The sequence below is a fragment of the Coregonus clupeaformis genome, chromosome 31, assembly GCF_020615455.1.
Source record: "Coregonus clupeaformis isolate EN_2021a chromosome 31, ASM2061545v1, whole genome shotgun sequence".
In the NCBI taxonomy this organism is placed as follows: Eukaryota; Metazoa; Chordata; class Actinopteri; order Salmoniformes; family Salmonidae; genus Coregonus; species Coregonus clupeaformis.
In genome coordinates this window covers 20,651,584-20,676,268 of record NC_059222.1, presented here as the reverse complement: position 1 = coordinate 20,676,268, position 24,685 = coordinate 20,651,584, and the positions used below count along the sequence as shown (strand labels likewise).

At 43.5% G+C, this 24,685-nt stretch overlaps 1 protein-coding gene across 1 annotated transcript; it reads left to right on the top strand.

Moving 5' to 3' along the window:
* Nucleotides 1-217: 217 nt before the first annotated feature.
* Nucleotides 218-22,736, top strand: LOC121547221 (E3 ubiquitin-protein ligase BRE1B). The gene is made up of 20 exons (XM_041858379.2): nucleotides 218-305; nucleotides 1,002-1,150; nucleotides 1,279-1,446; nucleotides 1,554-1,761; nucleotides 1,984-2,181; nucleotides 3,984-4,105; nucleotides 4,309-4,455; nucleotides 4,754-4,828; nucleotides 4,978-5,097; nucleotides 5,441-5,620; nucleotides 6,134-6,269; nucleotides 6,607-6,728; nucleotides 7,064-7,323; nucleotides 7,469-7,586; nucleotides 7,768-7,917; nucleotides 16,623-16,835; nucleotides 17,119-17,244; nucleotides 17,453-17,593; nucleotides 20,732-20,833; nucleotides 20,993-22,736. Exons 2-20 carry the CDS (start codon nucleotides 1,010-1,012, stop codon nucleotides 21,167-21,169), a joined length of 2,904 nt encoding a protein of 967 aa, XP_041714313.1. The 5' UTR covers nucleotides 218-305; nucleotides 1,002-1,009; the 3' UTR covers nucleotides 21,170-22,736.
* Nucleotides 22,737-24,685: the final 1,949 nt, after the last annotated feature.

Below are 24,685 nucleotides of genomic sequence, written 5' to 3'. Positions count from 1 at the left end.
GATCTGTCCGCGGACCCTCCGCTGACCCGGACCCACCTTTGAGAACCCCTGGACTAAACATCATGTCACAGAATTCATCGCATAAAACAACGTTTGAATATTTATTGTATAATAGAAAAGTTGGTACATCATGCATTCGTTTAGGCGTGAACTATACTGTAAAAAGAAAGCGAGACGCTGCCAACAGGACCTTTTATTTTGATGAAACGACTTTCTCCATCGGTACACTTACCGTGCCGTACAGGAAGTAGCTACTGTCGTCATCTCCGTTTAGCGGCTATGTTTTACGAGGTCTCTTTCTGAAGGTTTGTCATATTTCTTAGTGATTGTGAAATAAAAACGTATATTAATTAATAGTACCTTATATATGATTGCATGTGGAATACATTTAAAACTGATTTGAGGAAATAAACCGTATAACTAGCTAACTAGCCATTGCACTCACAGTTGCTAATCTGTTAGCATTCTTTACAGTCAGTATTAGCCTGTTAGCTAGCTAGATTCTTGCAAACGTTATACTAGGTAGTAAAATATAGCTAAGACGCAACTGCCGCTATTTAGGAAGCTAAAGTACATACGCATGCCAAGTTTTTGATGGCCACTTCGCAAGTTTAGGCGCACATAATTCACACATCAAAAACTGGATAGCTAGCAAGTTAGCTAGCGGGACATTCTGGCCTTCATTGAATTGGCATTTACAAATCAAAATTTATTCGCCAACTTGAGCAATTGTAAGAAATCAACATCAATTATTTGTAGTTAGATACCAGGTAGTAGTTAGCTTCAGTAACGTTAGCAAAATTTAACTTCACAAGTTGGTGACACAGTGACAAAACCCTAGTGTTGTTAAGGGGAGATTAGTAGTCTTGTCATCAAAGCTAAATGTCTCTCTTTCGCCATTCATAGAGTACATAGTCAGCTGACGAATTATGTTGTTCAAACGAAATGTACAATTTTCATCGGCCTTCTGGCCTAAAACAGCTGTCACACTTTTGTTGCAGAAGCAGCAATGATGTCTGGCACCGGGGGAGGGAAGCGAGCCTCAGGTGGGGACAGCCCCCCTGGTCCACCTGAGAAGAAGATTAAAAAAGAGGAGAAGACCACCACCACTCTCATTGAGCCTATACGCATTGGGGGAGTTTCCTCTACGGTTTGTCACTCTATTTTTGTCCTCCACAACTAGGTCTTGGCCTCCACATCTTGGTCTTGTCTATAATGAAGTTCATTATCCCTCCTATATTGTTATCTTCTTCATTATCGTGTATTTGACATCGGCAGGAGGAAATGGACATGAAAGTGATCCAGTTTAAGAATAAGAAGCTGAGTGAGCGTCTGGAGCAGAGGCAGACCATGGAGGACGAGCTGCGAGAGAAGATCGAGAAGCTGGAAAAGCGACAAGCCACTGATGATACCACACTGCTCATTGTGAATCGTTACTGGTCCCAGGTATGTACATTCCACAATCGTTTGCTGCCATGAAGGATCATAGACATATACTTAACCTAAAATGTAACCCCACACATACTCAATTACTCTCTTTATTTAACTTCCAGTTGGAAGAAAATGTTCACGTCCTGCGCCTACGCATTGACCCCACGGTGGTCCCAGCACCACCTGCTACGCCTGCCCCTACCCCAATAGAAGAGGATGGTATGATGATCCCACCACCCCCTCCTCCAGCACCAGAAAACGAGGAGCAACAGCCTCCCCCACCTGATGTTATGGAGAAAGCTCCTGAACCACAGCAGGACTCGGCAACAGGTAAAGATGCTCTCTCTCAACCTTTATCTATGCATATCTAGCCTCTGATCCGCAGTAATGATACCTCCAAGTCCATTGCGTTGCCACCTGTAATAACTGGTGTGAGGTATGGAAACATAACAAAGCAGTAAACCTTTCTAGCACTTACGCCACATGTTTATATTGTCAACCACATCCTAAATCCTCCCATCCTAACTGTTTACCTATCACCATGGTGTGTAGCACCGCCACCCTCTACTTCCCTTAGTGAGAGTGCCAAGGCCTTCCTCTCCATTCTGGACAACAGCAGTGAGGAGGAGCTCAGCCTTCAGCTGCAGGACAGGATGCAGTTTAGCAAAGAGGCTGCTGCTTGCATGGTCTGCGTCTTCGACAGGCTGCACAGCCGCATCGATGGCTTATGCACCCAGATCCAGTCCGCAGGTAACTATTCAGACTCACTAATCATGACTAGGGACAAGAGTTTTTCACTTTGTTGTTGTAGAAGCATGCGGGTTCTAAATGTGGCATAATCATGTAGAGGAGTTCCCTACTATGATATTCACTCTGGTCTTGTGTTAAATTCCTGTAAGTCACATTGGATCATAGCATCTGCTACATGGCATATACACTACCGGTCAAAAGTTTTAGAACACCTACTCATTCAAGGATTTTTCTTTATTTCTACTATTTTCTACATTGTAGAATAATAGTGAATACATCAAAACTATGAAATAACACATGGAGTCATGTAGTAACCAAAAAAGTGTTAAACAAATCAAAATATTTTATTTTTGAGATTCTTCAAATAGCCACCCTTTGCCTTGATGACAGCTTTGCACACTCTTGGAATGATCTCAACCAGCTTCATGAGGTACTCACCTGGAATGCATTTCAATTAACAGGTGTGCCTTCTTAAAAGTTAATTTGTGGAATTTCTTTCCTCCTTAATGTGTTTGAGCCAATCCGCTATGTTGTGACAAGGTATACAGAAGATAGCCCTATTTGGTAAAAAACCAAGTCCATATTATGGCAAGAACAGCTCAAATAAGCAAAGAGAAACGACAGTCCATCATTACTTTAAGAAATGAAGGTCAGTCAACATGGAACATTTCAAGAACTTTGAACGTTTCTTAAAGTGTTGTCGCAAAAACCATCGAGCGCTATGATGAAACTGGCTCTCATGAGGACCGCCACAGAAATGGAAGACCCAGAGTTACCTCTGCTGCATAGGATAAGTTAATTAGAGTTACCAGCCTCAGAAATTGCAGCCCAAATAAATGCTTCACAGAGTTCAAGTAACAGACACATCTCAACATCAACTGTTCAGAGGAGACTGTGAATCAGGCCTTCATGGTAGAATTGCTGCAAAGAAACCACTACTAAAGGACACCAATAAGAAGAAGACTTGCTTGGGCCAAGAAACACGAGCAATGGACATTAGACCGATGGAAATGTGTCCTTTGGTCTGGAGTCCAAATTTGAGATTTTTGGTTCTAACCGCCGTGTCTTTGTGAGACGCGATGTGGTTGAACGGATGATCTCCGCTTGTGTATTTCCCACCGTGAAGCACAGAGGAGGAGGTGTTATGGTGTGGGGGTGCTTTGCTGGTGACACTGTCTGTGATTTATTTAGAATTCAAGGCACACTTAACCAGCATGGCTACCACAGCATTCTGCAGCGATACGCCATCCCATCTGGTTTGGGCTTAGTGGGACTATCATTTGTTTTTCAACAGAACAATGACCCAACACACCTCCAGGCTGTGTAAGGGCTATTTTACCAAGAAGGAGAGTGATGGAGTGCTGCATCAGATGACCTGGCCTCCACAATCCCCCGACCTCAACCAAATTGAGATGGTTTGGGTTGAGTCGGACCGCAGAGTGAAGGAAAAACAGCCAACAAGTGCTCAGCATATGTGGGAACTCCTTCAAGACTGTTGGAAAAGGATTCCAGGTGATGATGGTTGAGAGAATGCCAAGAATGTGCAAAGCTGTCATCAAGGCAAAGGGTGGCTATTTGAAGAATCTCAAATAAATATATTTTGATTTGTTTAACACTTATTTGGTTACTACATGATTCCATATGTGTTATTTCATAGTTTTGATGTCTTCACTATTATTCTACAATGTAGAAAATAGTAAAAATAAACAAAAACCCTTGAATGAGTAGGTGTTCTAGAACTTTTGACCAGTAGTGTATTATCACTAGTTGAGTAACCCTAGTAACAGTGTTGTCTTTGTCAGTGTGTGAGGACGACAGCCAGGAAGAGCTGCTCCGTCTGAATCGTACTCTGCTGGAGGAGAATAGCAGACTGCAAGACCTGGCTTCCTCCCTGCAGAGCAGACACCACAAGATGTCTATGGAGGTACTTTGCCTCACCCTGTAATGTATAGTGTGTGTGGGGATTGGGAATGCCCACATCTCCATGGTGTCTTCTCTCAGGCTTTTGTATCCTCTTCAATATGAATGTCTGCCATTTCTCATCGGTGGTAATACATGGCGATTGTGTAAACTCATCCAGACAATTCCATAATCAAATGTGCTCTCATCTGTACTTCTCTTAATCAGTACAATGAGCTTGTGGATAAGGTGACGAGCTCAGAGACCAAGGTGTCTGAGATGGAGACTGCTGTGGAGGATCTGCAGTGGGACATCGAGAAGCTCCGTAAGAGGGAACAGAAGCTCAACAAGCATCTAGCTGAGGCACTGGAACAGGTTTGTTTTAATCTGTGGCCGTGTATAGTCCTGTATCTCATCATCGCTGATGTCACTCTCAATTATCCATCGATGGCCAGCGATAAGGCTGAAGCACCAGAGCATGCCAGCCATTGAATCGCAGCTGTGTGTGTTGTGTGTTTCTCTATGTCCAGCTTTATGTACATGAGTAAAATAATGTTTTGTTTTCAAGACTGTAACCACATCTATATAACTATTGTAATATTTCTGGGTTAGTGTCTGTACTAATATATGGGCCAAGTTCGCTAAACACCTCCTTTATGATTGTTCTGTCCAGTTGAACTCGGGCTACTACACCACTGGCAGCTCAGGGGGGCTACCCGGAGGCCAGATCACTCTCAATATACAGAAGGTGAGTGCAGACTTGTCACTCTATTGTCCAACCATATTCTTGAGCTTCCCTTCCATCTTGTTTTGATACATTGTTGTATTCCAACCCTGTCATATGGAGTTAAATTGGTGCCAAAAGTGATGATAATTTAACATTATTATGTCCATTAGTTTGAGAGCCTGAATGCAGAGTTGGAGCAGAATCAGGAGCTGGCCAACAACCGCATGGCGGAACTGGAGAAACTCCAGCAGGAGCTCCAGGAGGCTGTGAGGGAGAGTGAGAAGCTTAAGGTACAGCAGCAGTCCTCTCTGAGGGAATACAAGACTAAACTCACAACAATACTCTGTGCATTCTATTATCTGTCTGCTTAACAACGGATATGCTCACTGTTTAGGCAGTAATGATGAGTCAGATGTCATGTCAAGGCAGGCAATAATTGTAGAATGTATAAACACAATAACTTGTGTTTGTGATATTATGATCATTGAATCTATACTCCGTATGTAATATCATGTCGTGTATTTACTTTTCTGTTTGCTCTAGCCCAAATGAATTGCATTCATATCGTTTTTCACCAAGACATCTTCCAGTGTATGGGGGGTTAACTCACTCACCCACTTAACTCCCTTTCAGTTGGACCTGAAAAATATTCCAGAGGAAGTGGTGAAGGAGACCGCAGACTACAAGTGCCTGCAGTCCCAGTTCTCACTGCTCTACAACGAGTCTCTGGGGGTGAAGACCCAGCTGGACGAGGCCCGTGCCCTGCTCCTCACCGCCAAGAACGCCCACCTCAGACAGATAGAGCATATGGAGGTCAGAAGCACTGATTTAGCAGATAGGTTTTACTTGCAGTCATTGTGATCATGGTTGTTTTACCTCCCTTTGGTTGTCGCTTTGGATAAGAGAATCTGACAAATAACTTAAGTGTAGGAGGGAGCTTGATTGAGCCTGTCTGGGGTATCAGATGGATGGGATTTGAACTTTTAGGACTATTCCATTGGTTCCATTATGTCAGGCAAGCTCAATCAAGCGCAGCTAATGTATTTGAAAGACCTAATACTACTTGAACCCGGGTCTGGCACGTATATCATGAATACAATAGGAATATGTGGTTAGAAAGGTAATGCTATGGCGACAGTGCCTTGTGTTTGGGCAAAACATTACCAATTTGGCGTAAGCAGAAACAGACAGGCTCTTTAGACGCTTGGAAAGTGGATTACGTCACAATCGGTAAAGAATGGTCAACATTAGTAGTCAGGATATCAGATTGGTGTGATCTCGCTGTTTGACCGCCGTCAACAGAAGTTGGTGTTGTAATCTTTTCAGAGTGACGAGCTGTCACTACAGAAGAAGCTCCGCACAGAGGTCATCCAGCTGGAAGACACGCTGGCCCAGGTGCGCAAGGAGTACGAGATGCTGCGCATCGAGTTTGAGCAGAACCTGGCGGCCAACGAGCAAGCAGGTAACGTCTCATCTCCACAACACCTCCCACTCCCTAGGCTTGTTTCTATCACTAAAGCAAATGTTTCTCAGTGTGACTTTTGAATGGACGATTGTCAGTGATGTCAATCTTATGTGCTTAGTAATATATGCATGTCTTTATTTGTTCATTTTAAAATGTTCTGTAACCAAGGATGTTGACTGTGTGTTTGGGAGGAATGTATCCTATCCTGTTATCACTATCCATATTGCTCTCAAGTTTGGCAGACAATAGTCAGGGAAAACCATGCGACGGCTCTGACTGAAACCACATGGTCATCATCTTATCGACACCTCTGTCCCTTTGACCTTTCCCTTAGGCCCAATCAACAGAGAGATGCGCCACCTCATCAGCAGCCTCCAGAACCACAACCACCAGCTGAAAGGTGACGTGCAGCGCTACAAGCGGAAGCTCAGAGAAACACAGATGGAGATTAACAAGGTAGGCAGCCGATCCTGCACGTGAGACCAATAGACTTTCTTCTCTACGAATATTTAATCAATATGCATAGCTCATAGATAGAGCCAGGAGTTTTTTCTGACCATATGACCTGACCAGGTCAGGATAAACTCTGGACCCTTATTATAGGTTAACTACAGCCTGGAGTTTGTCCTGGTGAGGTGGTTAGGTCACATGGTTCAACAAAACCTGAGATGCACAATATTTGGTTAATAGATAAGGATAAACGTGACACTTGAATCACGATATTTGGTACGAAAATGTGATAAACGCGATTGATGTCCCAAAACCATTTTCTATCCCTGTCCATTTGTCAGTTGCGGTGCCAGAGTGGTGACACTGGGCTTCTGTCGTTGGAGGAGCCGGTGAGCGACAGCCTGGAGGTGAAGAAAGAAGAGGAGGAAGACCAAGAGGAGGAGGAGGAGAGGAGGAGGGAGCTGGAGAGACAGCGGGCCCGGGAGAGAGAGAGGGAGGCCGAGAGGGAACGGGAGAGGGAACGAGAAAGGGAGCGACAGCGCAGCGAGGAGTTGAAGAGGAAAGATTCGGACACTCTGAAGATGCTGAGGGCGGAACTTAAGTATGTTTAGTTTTTGGTCACAGAACACACAACTCGTATTTTATATAGAATAAAGGGTACTGTCATATAGTAGAGTAGATGACTCATTGTCTTACTCTGGAGTTAGATAGTGCTAACTCTTCTGTTTATTCTCCTTTCCCCTCAGGAAAGCCCAGGAGTCTCAGAAGGAGATGAAGCTACTTTTGGACATGTACAAATCAGCTCCCAAAGAGCAGCGAGACAAAGTGCAGCTTATGGCAGCAGAGCGCAAGTCTAAAGCCGAGGTTTGTCCAGCTATGCTCTGACTTCTTTCTTCAAATTCCAACCTGTACTGTAGGTTATCAATGAAAATCAATTCATGAGGTACTTAAATTGTTATCTGAATCTACCCCCACTACAAACTGAAGTAGTGCCTATGAGTCTCAGTCCGTGTGTTATACCTAAATCCCCCCCTCTGTGTCCCAGGTGGATGAGTTGCGGGTGCGGGTTCGAGAGCTGGAGGAGAGGGAGAGGAAGGAGAGCAAGAAGCTGGCTGATGAAGACGCTCTCAGGAAGATCCGCGTGGCAGAGGAGACGATCGACCACCTACAGAAGAAGCTCACTGCCACCAAACAGGTACTGTATATCCACTACACATTCAAACCGTTTGCAGAGGTGCTGAATATGTTAAATATCACAATTGCAGTGGGTTTGCCTTGGCTTTGCCATTTCTTTGTTTCATTTGACCAGGGATTTCAATGGAATAAGTGAGGTATCGCAATTTTATTTATATTTATTTATTTATTTCACCTTTATTTAACCAGGTAAGCCAGTTGAGAACAAGTTATCATTTACAACTGCGACCTGGCCAAGATAAAGCAAAGCAGTGCGATTAAAAACAACAACACAGAGTTACATATGGGGTAAAACAAAACAAGTCAAAAATACCACAGAAAATATATATATATACAGTGTGTGCAAATGTAGTAAGTTATGGAGGTAAGGCAATAAATAGGCCATAGTGCAAAATAATTACAATTAGTATTAACACCCGGGACCACCCATACACAAAAATGTATGCACGCATGACTGTAAGTCGCTTTGGATAAAAGCGTCTGCTAAATGGCATATTATTTATTTATTTATTATTTAACACTGGAATGATAGATATAAAATAAATAACAATATAGGGATGAGGTAGTTGAGTGGGCTAATTACAGATGGGCTGAGTACAGGTGCAGTGATCGGTAAGGTGCTCTGACAACTGATGCTTAAAGTGAGGGAGAGATTTTTGCAGTTTGTTCTGGAACTGGAAGGAATGGCGGCCAAAGGAGGTGTTGGCTTTGGGGATGACCAGTGAGAAATACCTGCTGGAGCGCATACTACGGGTGGGTGTTGCTATGGTGACCAATGAGCTAAGATAAGGGAGGGGTTCAAATTGTTAGGGTTATGTTTCAGTGGCCTCCCGAGTGGCGCAACGGTCTAAGGCACTGCATCGGAGTGCTAGAGGTGTCACTACAGATCCGGGTTCGATCCCGAGCTGTGTCGCAGCCGGCCGTTACCGGGAAACCCATTTGGCCCAGCGTCGTCCGTGTTAGGGGAGGGTTTGGCCGGCTGTGATGTCCTTGTCCCATCGCGCTCTAGCGACTCCTTGTGGCGGCCCGGGCGCATGCACGCTGACTTCGGTCGCCAGCTGTACGGTGTTTCCTCCGACACATTGGTACGGCTGGCTTCCGGGTTAAGACATTGGTGCGGCTGGCTTCCGGGTTAAGACATTGGTGCGGCTGGCTTCCGGGTTAAGACATTGGTGCGGCTGGCTTCGGGTTAAGACATTGGTGCGGCTGGCTTCGGGTTAAGACATTGGTGCGGCTGGCTTCCGGGTTAAGACATTGGTGCGGCTGGCTTCCGGGTTAAGACATTGGTGCGGCTGGCTTCCGGGTTAAGACATTGGTGCGGCTGGCTTCCGGGTTAAGACATTGGTGCGGCTGGCTTCCGGGTTAAGACATTGGTGCGGCTGGCTTCGGGTTAAGACATTGGTGCGGCTGGCTTTCAGGTTAAGACATTGGTGCGGCTGGCTTCCGGGTTAAGACATTGGTGCGGCTGGCTTTCAGGTTAAGACATTGGTGCGGCTGGCTTCCGGGTTAAGACATTGGTGCGGCTGGCTTCCGGGTTAAGACATTGGTGCGACTGGCTTCCGGGTTAAGACATTGGTGCGGCTGGCTTCCGGGTTAAGACATTGGTGCGGCTGGCTTCCGGGTTAAGACATTGGTGCGGCTGGCTTCGGGTTAAGACATTGGTGCGGCTGGCTTCCGGGTTAAGACATTGGTGCGGCTGGCTTCCGGGTTAAGACATTGGTGCGGCTGGCTTCCGGGTTAAGACATTGGTGCGGCTGGCTTCCGGGTTAAGACATTGGTGCGGCTGGCTTCCGGGTTAAGCGAGCAGTGTGTCTCTCGACCTTCGCCTCTCCCGAGTCCGTACGGGAGTTGCAGCGATGGGACAAGACTGTAACTACCAATTGGATATGATGAAATTGGGGAGAAAAAGGGGTAAAAAAGTACCAAAAATAAATACTCATCAGTTACTGAGTATACCAAACATTAAGGACACCTTCCTAATATTGAGTTGCATCTGTGCCCAGTGTGATTAGCCTACCTTTTAAAAACTAATATGATAGGCATATCAAGGCTATAGTTTTTTCATGTTGATCATCTAGGTAAGCGCATTTGCGCTTCCATTAGGCTACTTTCAGACTGTAAGTGACGGGATTTCACTATAGTATAGCCTGCCTTATGCTAAATCAGAAAAAAACTGTGGCTGATTTGGTGGGAAAGAAAAGCACGTCTTCGCCTGTTTGGCAGTTCTTCGGTTTTAGGCCGAATGATAAAGGTGAGCCAGCAGACCTGAATATGCAAAAAGATTATTAGGGCAAAGTATGGTCAGACTACAAACCTCCGTCAACATTTCCAAGTCCATCGTCCTGCTGAGTTCGATACTCTGGGGCAGAAAAGGTGAACATGCTGGTGTTCCTTGCCAGTAACCTTTAGGTCGTTTGCACTCTGGAGCAGGTTCTCATCAAGGATTTGCCTGTATTTGGCTCCATTCATTGTATCCTCTATCCTTACCAGTCTCCCAGTCCCTGCCACAGAAAAGCATCCCCAAAGCATGATGCTGCCACCACCATGCTTCACTGTAAGGATGGTGTTAGATGGGTGATGAGCTGTACCTGGTTTTCCCCAGATATTGCATTTTGCGTTCAGGCCAAATAGTTACATTTTTGTCTCGTCAGACCACAGAATCTTTTGCCTTATGATCTCAGTCTTACACATGCCTTTTTGCTAACTCCAGGCGTGCTGTCATGTGCCTTTTTCTCAGGAGTGGCTTACTCTCCCATAAAGCCCAGATTGGTGAAGTGCTGTAGAGACTTTTGTCCTTCTAGCAGGTTCTCCCATCTCAGCCAAGGAACTCTGTAGTTCTGTCAGAGTGATCATTGGGTTCTTGGTCACCTCCCTGACCAAGGTCCTTCTTGGCCAGTTGCTCAGTTTGGTCGGACGGCCAGCTCTAGGCAGAGTCTGGGTAGTTCCATATTTTTTCAATTTCCCAATGATGGAGACCACTGTGCTCTTGGAAACTTTCAACACTCTAGAAATTGTTTTATAACCTTTATATGCCTCATCACAATTCTATCTCGGATATCTAGGGACAGTTCCTTGGACTTCATAGGATAGTTTCTGCTCTGACATGAACTGTCAACTGTTGGACCTTATATAGACAGGTGTGTTTCTTTCTAAATCACGTCCAAATAATTGAATTGGCCACAGGTGGACTCCAATCAAGTTGTAGTGACATCTCAAGGATGATCAAAGGAAATTGGATGCACCTGAGATCAATTTGGAGTGTCATAGCAAAGCGGTGTAAATACTTACGTAAATGATAGATTTCTGTATTTAATTTTCAATACATCTGCAAAGGTTTCTACAAACATGTTTTCACTTTGTCATTATGGGGTATTCTGTGTAGATGGGTGAGAGAGAAAAATCTGTTTAATCCATTTTAAATTCAGGCTGTATCAACAAAATGTGGAATAAGTCAAGGGGTATGAATACTTTGAAGGCACTGTATATTTAGGATTTGTACCGTTCGATAGGCAAAAGGCATATCCTAATAGGTCTATTTGTTTTTAGCATAAGCCAAAAAATGTTTTTAGTTGATTGTGTATTTATGATTTTTACAGTTTGATGGCAAAAACCATGAGGATAATAGGCCTGTTTGTTTTTAGCTTAAGCCAATGTTCATTCAAGTGTTAGAAATGTTATAGGCTAAATAGTATTTTTTTTTTTTATCTGAGTGTTGACTTTTATATACAGTGAGGGAAAAAAGTATTTGATCCCCTGCTGATTTTGTACGTTTGCCCACTGACAAAGACATGATCAGTCTAATTTTAATGGTAGGTTTATTTGAACAGTGAGACAGAATAACAACAAAAAATCCCCGGGACCACCCATACACAACAATGTATGCACACATGACTGTAAGTCGCTTTGGATAAAAGCGTCTGCTAAATGGCTTATTATTATTATTAAATCCAGAAAAACGCATGTCAAAAATGTTATTAAAATTTGCATTTTAATGAGGGAAATAAGTATTTGACCCCTCTGCAAAACATGACTTAGTACTTGGTGGCAAAACCCTTGTTGGCAATCACAGAGGTCAGACGTTTCTTGTATTTGGCCACCAGGTTTGCACACATCTCAGGAGGGATTTTGTTCCACTCCTCTTTGCAGATCTTCTCCAAGTCATTAAGGTTTCGAGGCTGATGTTTGGCAACTCGAACCTTCAGCTCCCTCCACATATTTGCTATGGGATTAAAGTCTGGAGACTGGCTAGGCCACTCCAGGACCTTAATGTGATTTTTCTTGAGCCACTCCTTTGTTGCCTTGGCCGTGTGTTTTGGGTCATTGTCATGCTGGAATACCCATCCACGACCCATTTTCAATACCCTGGCTGAGGGAAGGAGGTTCTCACCCAAGATTCGACGGTACATGGCCCCGTCCATCGTCCCTTTGATGCGGTGAAGTTGTCCTGTCCCCTTAGCAGAAAAACACCCCCAAAGCATAATGTTTCCACCTCCATGTTTGACAGTGGGGATGGTGTTCTTGGGGTCATAGGCAGCATTCCTTCTCCAAACACGGCGAGTTGAGTTGATGCCAAAGAGCTTGATTTTGGTCTCATCTGACCACAACACTTTCACCCAGTTCTCCTCTGAATCATTCAGATGTTCATTGGCAAACTTCAGACGGCCCTGTATATGTGCTTTCTTGAGCAGGGGGACCTTGCGGGCGCTGCAGGATTTCAGTCCTTCACGGCGTAGTGTGTTACCAATTGTTTTCTTGGTGACTATGGTCCCAGCTGCCTTGAGATCATTGACAAGATCCTCCCGTGTAGTTCTGGGCTGATTCCTCACTGTTCTCATGATCATTGCAACTCCACGAGGTGAGATCTTGCATGGAGCCCCAGGCCGAGGGAGATTGACAGTTCTTTTGTGTTTCTTCCATTTGCGAATAATCGCAAAAACTGTTGTCACCTTCTCACCAAGCTGCTTGGTGATGGTCTTGTAGCCCATTCCAGCCTTGTGTATGTCTACAATCTTGTCCCTGACATCCTTGGAGAGCTCTTTGGTCTTGGCCATGGTGGAGAGTTTGGAATCTGATTGATTTGATTGCTTCTGTGGACAGGTGTCTTTTATACAGGTAACAAGCTGAGATTAGGAGCACTCCCTTTAAGAGTGTGCTCCAAATCTCAGCTCGTTACCTGTATAAAAGACACCTGGGAGCCAGAAATCTTTCTGATTGAGAGGGGGTCAAATACTTATTTCCCTCATTAAAATGCAAATCAATTTATAACATTTTTGACATGCATTTTTCTGGATTTTGTTGTTGTTATTCTGTCTCTCACTGTTCAAATAAACCTACCATTAAAATTATAGACTGATCATTTCTTTGTCAGTGGGCAAACGTACAAAATCAGCAGGGGATCAAATACTTTTTTCCCTCACTGTAGGTTCATTTGATGGTTGATCATGAAAGAGTAGGCTATGTCTAGGCCAACAAGTCACATTCAAATCGAATGGGGATTGGGGAGAAAAGGGAAATTTTAAGATTTTAAAACAATAAGCCAGACAACGGATTGTCAGCTGCAAAAGGCCCATGATCATCCGACATTGGAAAGGGGGGAAAAAAACGTTAGACCCTATCTGACAATTTGCACTGCTTTGGTGCTCTCCGCTCTTTCTACAATCTACGTTGTTCTCTTGCATTATGTTTATAGTCTAACTACCATATATGTATTGAAATGTATTAAGCTATGGGGAATAGGCCAATTGGCATGTCACCCTGCTGTGTGCTCACTGCACTGCACCGTTGTGCACTGCCAGACTCCAGTCAAATTAAAATATGCTAAACCATCATTTGTGACATCACGATGTCGTCATCATCGACGATGGCTGTCAAACATCGTCGATAGAAGATACAATCGTAAAATGTTAATTACATTAGATGAAGTGTCATAGTGAAGTCCGTTGATACATATTACACTGAACAAAAATATAAATGCAACATGTAAAGTGTTGGTCCCATGTTTCATGAGCTGAAATAAAATATCCTAGAAATGTTCCAGACACACAAAAAGCTGTTTCTCTGAAATGTTGTGCAGAAATTTGTTTATATCACTGTTAGTGAGCATTTCTCCTTTGCCAAGATAATCCATCCACCTGACAGGTGTGTCAAATCAAGATGCTGATTAAACAGCATGATCATTACATAGGTGCACCTTGTGCTGGGGACAATAAAAGGCAGTTATGTCACACAACACAATGCCACAGATGTCTCAAGTTGAGGGAGCGTGCAATTGGCATGCTGACTGCAGGAATGTCCCCCAGAGCTGTTGCCAGATAATTTAATGTTCATTTCTCTGCCATAAACCGCCTCCAACGTCGTTTTAGAGAATTTGGCAGTACGTCCAACCGGCCTCACAACTGCAGACCACGTGTAACCACGCCAGCCCAGGACCTCCACATCCGGCTTCTTCACCTGCGGGATCATCTGAGACCAGCCACCCGGACAGCTGATGAATCTGTGGGTTTGCACAACCAAATAATTTCTGCACAAATTGTCAGAAACCGCCTCAGGGAAGCTCATCTGCGTGCTCGGCATCCTCACCAGGGTTTTGGGCTGACTGCAGTTCAGAGTCGTAACCGACTTCAGTGGGCAAATGCTCACCTTCGATGGCCACTGGCACGCTGGAGAAGTGTGCTCTTCACGGATGAATCCCGGTTTCAACTGTACCGGGCAGATGACAGTATGGCGTTGTGTGGGCGAATGGTTTGCTGATGTCAATGTTAAGAGTGCCCCATGATGGCGGTGGGGTTATGGTATGGGCAGGAATAAGCTACAGACAATGAACACTATGCTATTTTATTGATGGCAGTTTGAATGCACAGAGAAACCGTGACGAGATCCTGAGGCCCATTGTCGTGCCATTCATCCGCCGCCATCACCTCATGTTTCAGCATGATAATGCACGGCCCCATGTTGCAAAAATCTGTACACAATTCCTGGAAGCTGAAAATGTCCCAGCTCTTCCACGGCCTGCATACTCACCAGACATGTCACCCATTGAGCATGTTTGGGATGCTCTCGATCGACGTGTACAACAGCGTGTTCCAGTTCCCGCCAATATCCAGCAACTTCGCACAGCCATTGACGAGGAGTGGGACAACATTCCACAGGCCACAATCAACAGCCTGATCAACCCTATGCGATTTGCATGAGGCAAATCGTGGTCACACCAGATATTGACTGGTTTTCTGATCCACGCCCCTACCTTTTCTTAAAGGTGTCTGTGACCTACAGATGCATATCTGTATTCCCAGTCATGTGTAATCCATAGATTAGGGCCTAATGAATTTATTTCAATTGACTGATTTCCTTATATGAACTGTAACTCAGTCAAATCTTTGAAGTGGTTGCATGTTGCGTTTTTGCTTTGTCATCATTGGGTATTGTGTGTAGATTGAAGGGGAAAAAAACAATTTAACCTCTACGGGATCGGTGTCCCGTATACGGGACAGTTGAGCAAACGTGCGCTAATGTGATTAGCATGACTGGTGTAAGTAACAGCAAACCTTTCAGGACATAGACATGTCTTATATGGGCAGAAAGCTTAAATTCTTGTTAATCTAACTGCACTGTCCAATTTACAGTAGCTATTACAGTGAAAAAAATACCATGCTATTGAGAGAGCACAACAACAAAAAAATTATCACGGCAACTGGTTTGATACATTCACCTCTGAAGGTAAATAATGTACTTATATTCAGTAATCTTGCTCTGATTTGTCATCTGAAGGGTACCAGTGATAAAATGTAGCATAGTTTTGTTTGATAAAATACATTTTTATATTCAAATGTAGGAACTGGGTTCTACAGTTTGAACCCCTGCTGTCTCTGGCTCCACACCCACCGTGCCTGTCCATCTAGATGTGTGAAAGTTAGTGTATAAGCAAATGATCCATCATGTATGACATTCCTGGGAGTGTGTAAACTTACATTTTGTATTACCATATCATTTTTGTATGTTCTTTATAGTTATGTACTTAAATGTATCATTTGACCAATTCGGCACATTTGGGCAGACTTGATACAAAATAGTCCAGTATTGCAATGCTTCACTGGATCAACCTGAATCTTTGCACACACTGCTTCCATCTAGTGGTCAAAATCTAAATTGTGCCTAAACTGCAATATGATATTGTGGCCTTTCTCTTGCATTTCAAAGATGATGGAACCAAAAAAATAATAGAAAGCGCATGTTTTTTTGTTTGTATTATCTTTTACCAGATCTAATGTGTTATATTCTCCTACATTAATTTCACATTTACACAAACATCAGTGTTTCCTTTCAAATGGTATGAAGAATATGCATATCCTTGCTTCAGGTCCTGAGCTACAGGCAGTTAGATTTGGGTACGTCATTTTAGGCGAAAATTTGAGAGAGAAAAAAGGGTCCGACCCTTAAGAGGTTAATCCATTCTAGAATAAGGCTGTAACGAAATGTGGAAAAAGTCAAGGTGTCTGAAATATGTTCAGAATGCACTGTAAATAACACCGTGTGATCTAATTTGACCTAATGTGTTTATCTGGCATATTGTACCAAGTGTCTGTCTCTCTTTCTCTCAAGGAGATTCAACCTCAATGAAATTAAACTACATAACTAACAGTTAAATAAAAAAATGAAAACAACTCTATTCCAACCTCCTAACCCCCTGTACCTCTCCATTCTGTCCAGGAGGAAGAGGCCCTACTGAGTGAGATGGACGTGACGGGTCAGGCCTTTGAGGACATGCAGGAGCAGAACAGCCGGCTAATGCAGCAGCTGAGGGAGAAGGACGACGCCAACTTCAAGCTGATGTCGGAACGCATCAAGTCCAACCAGATCTACAAGCTGCTGAGGGAGGAGAAGGAGGAGCTGGCCGACCAGGTGCTCACCTTCAAGACCCAGGTGAGATGGACTGTCGCATCGTGTTTGTGTTTATTTCCAGGGCAACTTGCAAAGCGGATTTAAAACAGGTGCACAACTCATTTGGCAAGGGAAACAGGGGAAACCATTTTTTTTTTTTTTACAAAGAAAACCTTTACAAAAAATAGCATATCTCGGGCCGCATTGAAAACACTGGCTATTGAAATAAAATAAAAATAAACATTTGATAGTAGTCTGGATAATGCTTGTGTTTCTGAGCCAATGAGGAAGAGGTCTGATTGGTTCCCCTTGCTGTCTGTCACAGGTGGAAGCACAGCTATTGGTTGTACAGAAGCTGGAGGAGAAGGAGGGCATCCTCCAGAGCACACTGGCCACTCTGGAGAAAGAGTTAGGAGTCCGCACACAAGCACTAGAACTCAACAAGAGGAAGGTAGGAAAACAATACCTCTACTACTACTAAGATAGTTTTAAACTCTCCTTCTTCCACAGTTACCTTACCAATACTACTACTTTTACTATTTATACTGTAATGCCACGGTTACAAAGGACAAATACTAGCAATTGTATTGCTGGTCACTCTTCTTGTAACGTTCTGTTGGGAGTATCTCTGAGTGTCTCTTGCCCCTCCATGTCCCCAGGCGGTGGAGGCAGCCCAGCTGGCTGAGGACCTGAAGGTGCAGCTGGAACACACCCAGTCCAAGCTGAGAGAGATCCAGGTGTCTGTGTCCGAGAACCGCACCGCCAGAGAGAGGGAGTTGGGCAACCTCAAAAGAGCACAGGTACACACAACTACTGACAAGTCTGTCCATTCTAGCCCTGATATGTTAATTTGTCAAACCCCTAAAAGTCTTCAGCGATTACAGTGGGAAAGAAAATTAGAGCGTGTGAATGTTAACTGTAGGTTTAATATGGTCGTGAAGAGGGCACGACAACGCCTATTCCCCCTCAGAAGACTGAAAAGATCCTAAAAAAGTTATACAGCTGCACCATCGAGAGCATCCTGACTGGTTGCATCACCGCCTGGTATGGCAACTGCTCGGCCTCTGACCGCAAGGCGCTACAGAGGGTAGTGCGTACGGCCCAGTACATCACTGGGGCCAAGCTTCCTGCCATCTAGGACCTCTATACCAGGCGGTGTCAGAAGAAGACCATAAAAGTTGAAGACCGACTCCAGCGGTACCAGAGCGCCAAGTCTAGGTCCAAAACGCTCCTTAACAGCTTCTACCCCCAAGCCATAAGACTGCTACACAGTCAATCAAATGGCTACCCGGACTGCTACTCGCTGTTTATTATCTATGCATAGTCACTTTACCCCTATCTACATGTACACTACCGGTCAGAAGTTTTAGAACACCTACTCATTCAAGAGTTTTTCTTAATTTTTACTATTTTCAACATTGTAGAATAATAGTGAAGACATCAAAACAATGAAATAACACATGGAATCATGTAGTAACCAAAAAAGTTTCATTCCAGGTGACTACCTCATTAAGCTGGTTGAGAGAATGCCAAGTTTGATTCCATAAGTTTTAGAACACCTACTCATTCAAGGGTTTTTCTTTATTTTTACTATTTTCTACATTGTAGAATAATAGTGAAGACATCAAAACTATGAAATAACACATATGGAATCATGTACAGTCGTGGTCAAAAGTTTTGAGAATGACAAGTATTGGTATTAACAAAGTTTGCTGCTTCAGTGTTTTTAGATATTTTTGTCAGATGTTACTATGGTATACTGAAGTATAATTAAAAGCATTCCATAAGTGTCAAAGGTATTTGTTGACAATTATATTAAGTTTATGCAAAGAGTCAATATTTGCAGTCTTGACACTTCTTTTTCAAGTCCTCTGCAATCCGCCCTGGCATGCTGTCAATTCACTTCTGGGCCACATCCTGACTGATGGCAGCCCATTCTTGCATAATCAATGCTTGGAGTTTGTCAGAATTTGTGGGTTTTTGTTTGTCCACCCGCCTCTTGAGAATTGACCACAAGTTCTCAATGGGATTAAGGTCTGGGGAGTTTCCTGGCCATGGACCCAACATTTCAATGTTTTGTTCCCGGAGCCACTTAGTTATCACTTTTGCCTTATGGCAAGGTGCTCCATCATGCTGGAAAAGGCATTGTTCGTCACCAAACTGTTCTTGGATGGTTGGGAGAAGTTGCTCTTGGAGGATGTGTTGGTACCATTCTTTATTAATGGCTGTGTTCTTTAGGCAAAATTGTGAGTGAGCCTACTCCCTTGGCTGAGAAGCAACCCCACACATGAATGGTCTCAGGATGCTTTACTGTTGGCATGACACAGGACTGATGGTAGCGCTCACCTTGTCTTCTCCAGACAAGCTTTTTTCCGGATGCCCCAAACATTCGGAAAGGGGATTCATCAGAGAAAATGACTTTACCCCAGTCCTCAGCAGTCCTTGTACCTTTTGCAGAATATCAGTCTGTCCCTGATGTTTTTCCTGGAGAGAAGTGGCTTCCTCGCTGCCCTTCATGACACTAGGCCATCCTCCAAAAGTCTTCACCTCACTGTGCGTGCAGATGCGCTCACACCTGCCTTCTGCCATTCCTGAGCAAGCTCTGCACTGGTGGTGCCCTGATCCCGCAGCTGAATCAACTTTAGGAGACGGTCCTGGCGCTTGCTGGACTTTCTTGGGAGCCCTGAAACCTTCTTCACAACAATTGAACCTCTCTCCTTGAAGTTCTTGATGATCCGATAAATGGTTGATTTAGGTGCAATCTTACTAGCAGCAATATCCTTGCCTGTGAAGCCCTTTTTGTGCAAAGCAATGATGATGGCACGTGTTTCCTTGCAGGTAACCATGGTTAACAGAGGAAGAACAATGATTTCAAGCACCACCCTCCTTTTAAAGCTTCCAGTCTGTTATTCTAACTCAATCAGCATGACAGAGTGATCTCCAGCCTTGTCCTCGTCAACACTCTCACCTGTGTTAACGAGAGAATCACTGACATGATGTCAGCTGGTCCTTTTGTGGCAGGGCTGAAATGCAGTGGAAATGTTTTTGGGGGATTAAGTTCATTTTCATGGCAAAGAGGGACTTTGCAATTAATTGCAATTCATCTGATCACTCTTCATAACATTCTGGAGTATATGCAAATTGCCATCATAAAAACTGAGGCAGCAGACTGTGAAAATTAATATTTGTGTCATTCTCAAAACTTTTGACCACAACTGTAGTAACCAAAAAAGTGTTAAACAAATATTTAATATTTGAGATTCTTCAAATAGCCACCCTTTGCCTTGATGACAGCTTTGCACACTCTTGGCATTCTCTCAACCAGCTTAATGAGGTAGTCACCCTTGGTTACTACATAATTCCATGTGTTATTTCATAGTTTTGATGTCTTCTCTATTATTCTACAATGACTTATGGTCCTCTGTAGCTCAATTGGTAGAGCATGGCGCTTGTAACGCCAGGGTAGTGGGTTCGATCCCCGGGACCACCCATACATAAAAATGTATGCAGACATGACTGTAAGTCGCTTTGGATAAAAGCGTCTGCTAAATGGCATATTATTATTATTATTATTAGAAAATAGTAAAAATAAAGAAAAACCCTTGAATGAGTAGGTGTTCTAAAACTTTTGACCGGTAGTGTACATATTACCTCAACTACCTTGACTAACCTGTACCCCCACACATTGACTTGGTACTGGTACCCCCTGTATATAGCCTCATTATTGTTATTTTATTGTTACTCTTTTATTTGTTTTACTTTAGTTTATTTAGTAAATATTTTCTCAACTCTCATATTTCTAAACTGCATTGTTGGTTAATGGCTTGTAAGTAAGCATTTCACGATAAGGTCTACACCTGTTGTATTGGTGCATGTGACAAATAACATTTTGATTTGATTTCACTACTAAAGTAGTTGACTGTCTGTCTAACTTATAGGAGGACCTGTCCAGGCTACGACGAAAGCTGGAGAAGCAGAAGAAAGTGGAGGTGTACACTGATGCTGATGAGATCCTGCAGGAGGAGATTAACCAGTACAAGGTGAAAAAAGAAACTTGACCAATCTTGATGGAATAGACTTACTTTTTGTTTTATCAATTGCATGAGGTGGTACATGTGAGAAGGTTCACATAGTGTGTCTTGTGGTACATTTTCTATCCAAATTGACCCTGCCATTTTCTCTCATCCACCCCTTCGCAGGCGAAGCTGCGTTGTCCGTGCTGCAACACCCGCGACAAGGAGACGGTGCTCACCAAGTGCTTCCACGTGTTCTGCTACGAGTGTCTGAAGACGCGCTACGACACCCGACAGAGGAAGTGCCCCAAGTGTAACTGTGCCTTCGGGGCCAACGACTTCCACCGCATCTACATCACCTAACTCCGTTACCATGGAGAGGAGGAATAGAAGAGAACAGAGCCAAAGGAGAGGGAGACAAATATAATAGTGAGGGTGTGGTTGGAGAGGTGTCTGGAGAGCTTAGTTTCTCAGTTTTAATGGCTCCTTTTGGAAAGACTTTCTTAAATTGCATCATTGCCGGTTGGTGCTAAGTGACCAAACAGATAGAGAGTTGTGATTGATTGAGATGTACGGTAGGTAGTAATAAATACAGAAGTGCTCATGCACACATACCAAGGTATTACTACTTCTGTTTTTCTGTCCCATCTTAGTTTGTCAGATCTTGCCCATGTGGAATTCTTCACTTTTAACCGAGCCCATTTTTAAGCTGTTATTCACCTTTTAAAAGTGAACTGGGATGTTGTCGTGGTGCTGTATGATTTGTATACAGACTTACCCAGAATCATCCTTTAGAACACCTGTATGTGCTTGTTTTGGATATTCTAAGAAAAGAAGCCCAATCTCAAGAACTGAGATTCCTTTACTGGACACATATTAGTTCAGACGTTGTGTACATTACGACTCCATTCAGTTGAAATTGAGTTTCTTTCATTATCGTAATGATCAGGTATGCACCTGTGGAGAGATTTCACCGGATAATGCTATTGTCAATACCTAGGAATCATTCGACATAAAGTTGGCAGTTAAGTTTGACTTAGAATCAGCACAAACAGGAGTGTTAAGGATAACCTGTTATAACCAAGCCCATTGCTAGCAGATTGAGCGCCTCAGTCACACACAACATCTGCAGGTTTTAGTGCTTCATTACTGATGACATTTCAGTGGAAGAGTCAGCTCACGAGTGTCATCTTAAGTGGGCCGTCCCATCCAGCTCTTTCAAGACTACTTAAAGATTACTGGAACATTAAAGGGGCAATATGTAATATTTTTGCATTGTAATTTCAGAAAAGGTCCTTAATGTATCTACAGTAATAGTGGAAGGATAGTTTCACTATGTTTATTCCCCCCAAAAATGTTTGGGCCCACACGAAATTCCATTCTAATGGTGCAGACTTCTTGACTGGGGCCATCAAAGGGCAAGAAATCACTCAGCCCCAGTCAATTTGACAACTAGAGACGGTCCGTTGTTGAATTGTTACATGTAGTACCTTTAAAGTCTCAAAACATATGTTACAACCATGTTCTGCCTTAATGGAATCTCTGAACCCCATTTTCCTCAGTTCTGATGATGCTAGCTGTTTATTGAGAGCTTGGTGATGTGTTTGATGTTAGCTCCTGTGAGAACCAAAATCATAGCTGGCCTCAAAAAACCACAGTGAGACTCTTGTGATCTAAAGTAAATTGCAAAAAAACATAATACATCTGTTCAAAATAAGACCTCTATAATATTTTGTTGTAATGTTTGAGTTTTGAGACTCAGGATATTTGGATTGGTATTAATGAGTGGACAGTGTGGGCTCTGTGTTATGAACATACATGCCATAGACAAAGGAGCAGTTCTCATTTGGAACATAGTGATCATTTTGTATTTCACAGAGCGTAGAAGTTGTACGTTTTCCTAGTAAAAACATACACTTGTGCATCATGAGTTGACTGTTGAATACATTTACTCATCTTCGGGTTTTCTGACCTGAACCTTTTGGGAGGTGAACAATGGGATAACGTTTGATCTTGCAAAAAAATTAGGAGTGTCCACTTGTGCGCCTAACATTTGGTTGCCCAATACTGTATATAGGAGGCAGGGTTAACGTTAGCCGGTAATAGCCGGCTTCTGTTTTTTTTTTAAACAGTAAAGCCAATAAAATCAAATGTGCACAGTCCAATTGTCCAGGAGAAGGGGGAAAAATCCCATTGCGAAATAATACTTTATAGCCTATTCATTGATGGAAATACCAGTTGATGTAAATACATTTGACTGGTCATGCTTATCGGTCTATGGGTTAATTTGCATAATTTAGTGTAATTCAATTGGCGTGTATATTCGTAATGTATCTTATTTATCACACGCGCACAGCATACAGATACAGGGCCTTTGAGCGGAAAATCTGTCAGTCTGCGCTTTATAAGCCCAATCATTGCTCAACAATTCTAAATGCAATTGTGTTTTAAAAATAGTTGTGGCCATGATTAAAAAGAGCCACTATTTTTGTTTCTCAACTGGTAATTGAAGCGCATTTCCCATTCGCCATTCGAATGCATAGGCAATGGAAGGCAGGATTCATCAGGGCGTGTAACACCACAATGAGCTCGAAGCAGACCCGTCGCCAGACCTCAGTCTTAAGGGGGGCATATGAAATGCATGGGAGGGCAGGGCACAATTATTATTAGCCTACAGTACGTATATTTAATAATAAATTCCCTCAAGTGGAGGGGGCACAAGCATTTTTGGGGGCGGGCCCGGCCCCCTATGGCCCGCCCATAGCGACGGGTGTGGCTCGAAGCACTATGCATTTTGAAAACATAGCTATTTAATTGTTTGAAACCTGAACGTTTTACTACATATGAGGCATGTTTTACCTTGCTTCAAAGTAGACTTGGCAAAATCCTACAATATTCGTTTCCGTATGCCATTGAAAGAAGTAGTCTATTTGTCTCATGTTTTATTGGTTTTCATCAACTTTCTTGAATTGTCTGGTAGCCAAATGCACATTCGCGCATTGCTGCGCTAATAATGTTAAGAAATAATAGTTCAACATTTTAAGCTAAACATTCTGATCTGTTGCATCAGATTAATTTCTTTTTAATGTTTTTATGTAGCCTAGGCCTACTGGTTGTATGCATTTGGGATCTATTGTCCCACAACTGTCCCAGAGTCTGTTTGGAATAGGCTATTTCTTTCTCAACAAGCTGACCAATAGAATAGGTAAACTTTTCTACCATGGGGAATAGTAGATTGACATACAGTGCATTCGGAAAGTATTCTGACTTTTTCCACATTTTGTTACCTTACAGCCTTATTCTAAAATGGATTACATTTCTCTGCAGATCCTCAAGCTCTGTCAGGTTGGATGGGGAGCGTCGCTGCACAGCTGTTTTCAGGTCTCTCCAGAGATGTTCGATCGGGTTCAAGTCCGGGCTCTGGCTGGGCCACTACTGCGTTGTCTTGGCTGTGTGCTTAGGGTCGTTGTCCTGTTGGAAGGTGAACCTTCACCCCAGTCTGAGGTCCTGAGTGCTCTGGAGCAGGTTTTCATCAAGGATCTCTCTGTACTTTGCTCTGTTCATCTTTCCCTCGATCTTTCCCAGTCCCTGCCGCTGAAAAACATCCCCACAGCATGATGCTGCCACCACCATGCTTCACCGCAGGGATGGTGCCAGGTTTCCTCCAGACGTGGCGCTTGTTTCTCATGGTCTGAGAGTCTTTAGGTGCCTTTTGGCAAACTCCATGCAGGCTTTCAAGAGCCTTTTACTGAGGAGTAGCTTCCATCTGGCCACTCCACCATAAATGCTGATTGGTGGAGTGCTGCAGAGATGGTTGTCCTTCTGGAAGGTTCTCCCATCTCCACAGAGGAACTCTAGAGCTCTGTCAGAGTGACCATT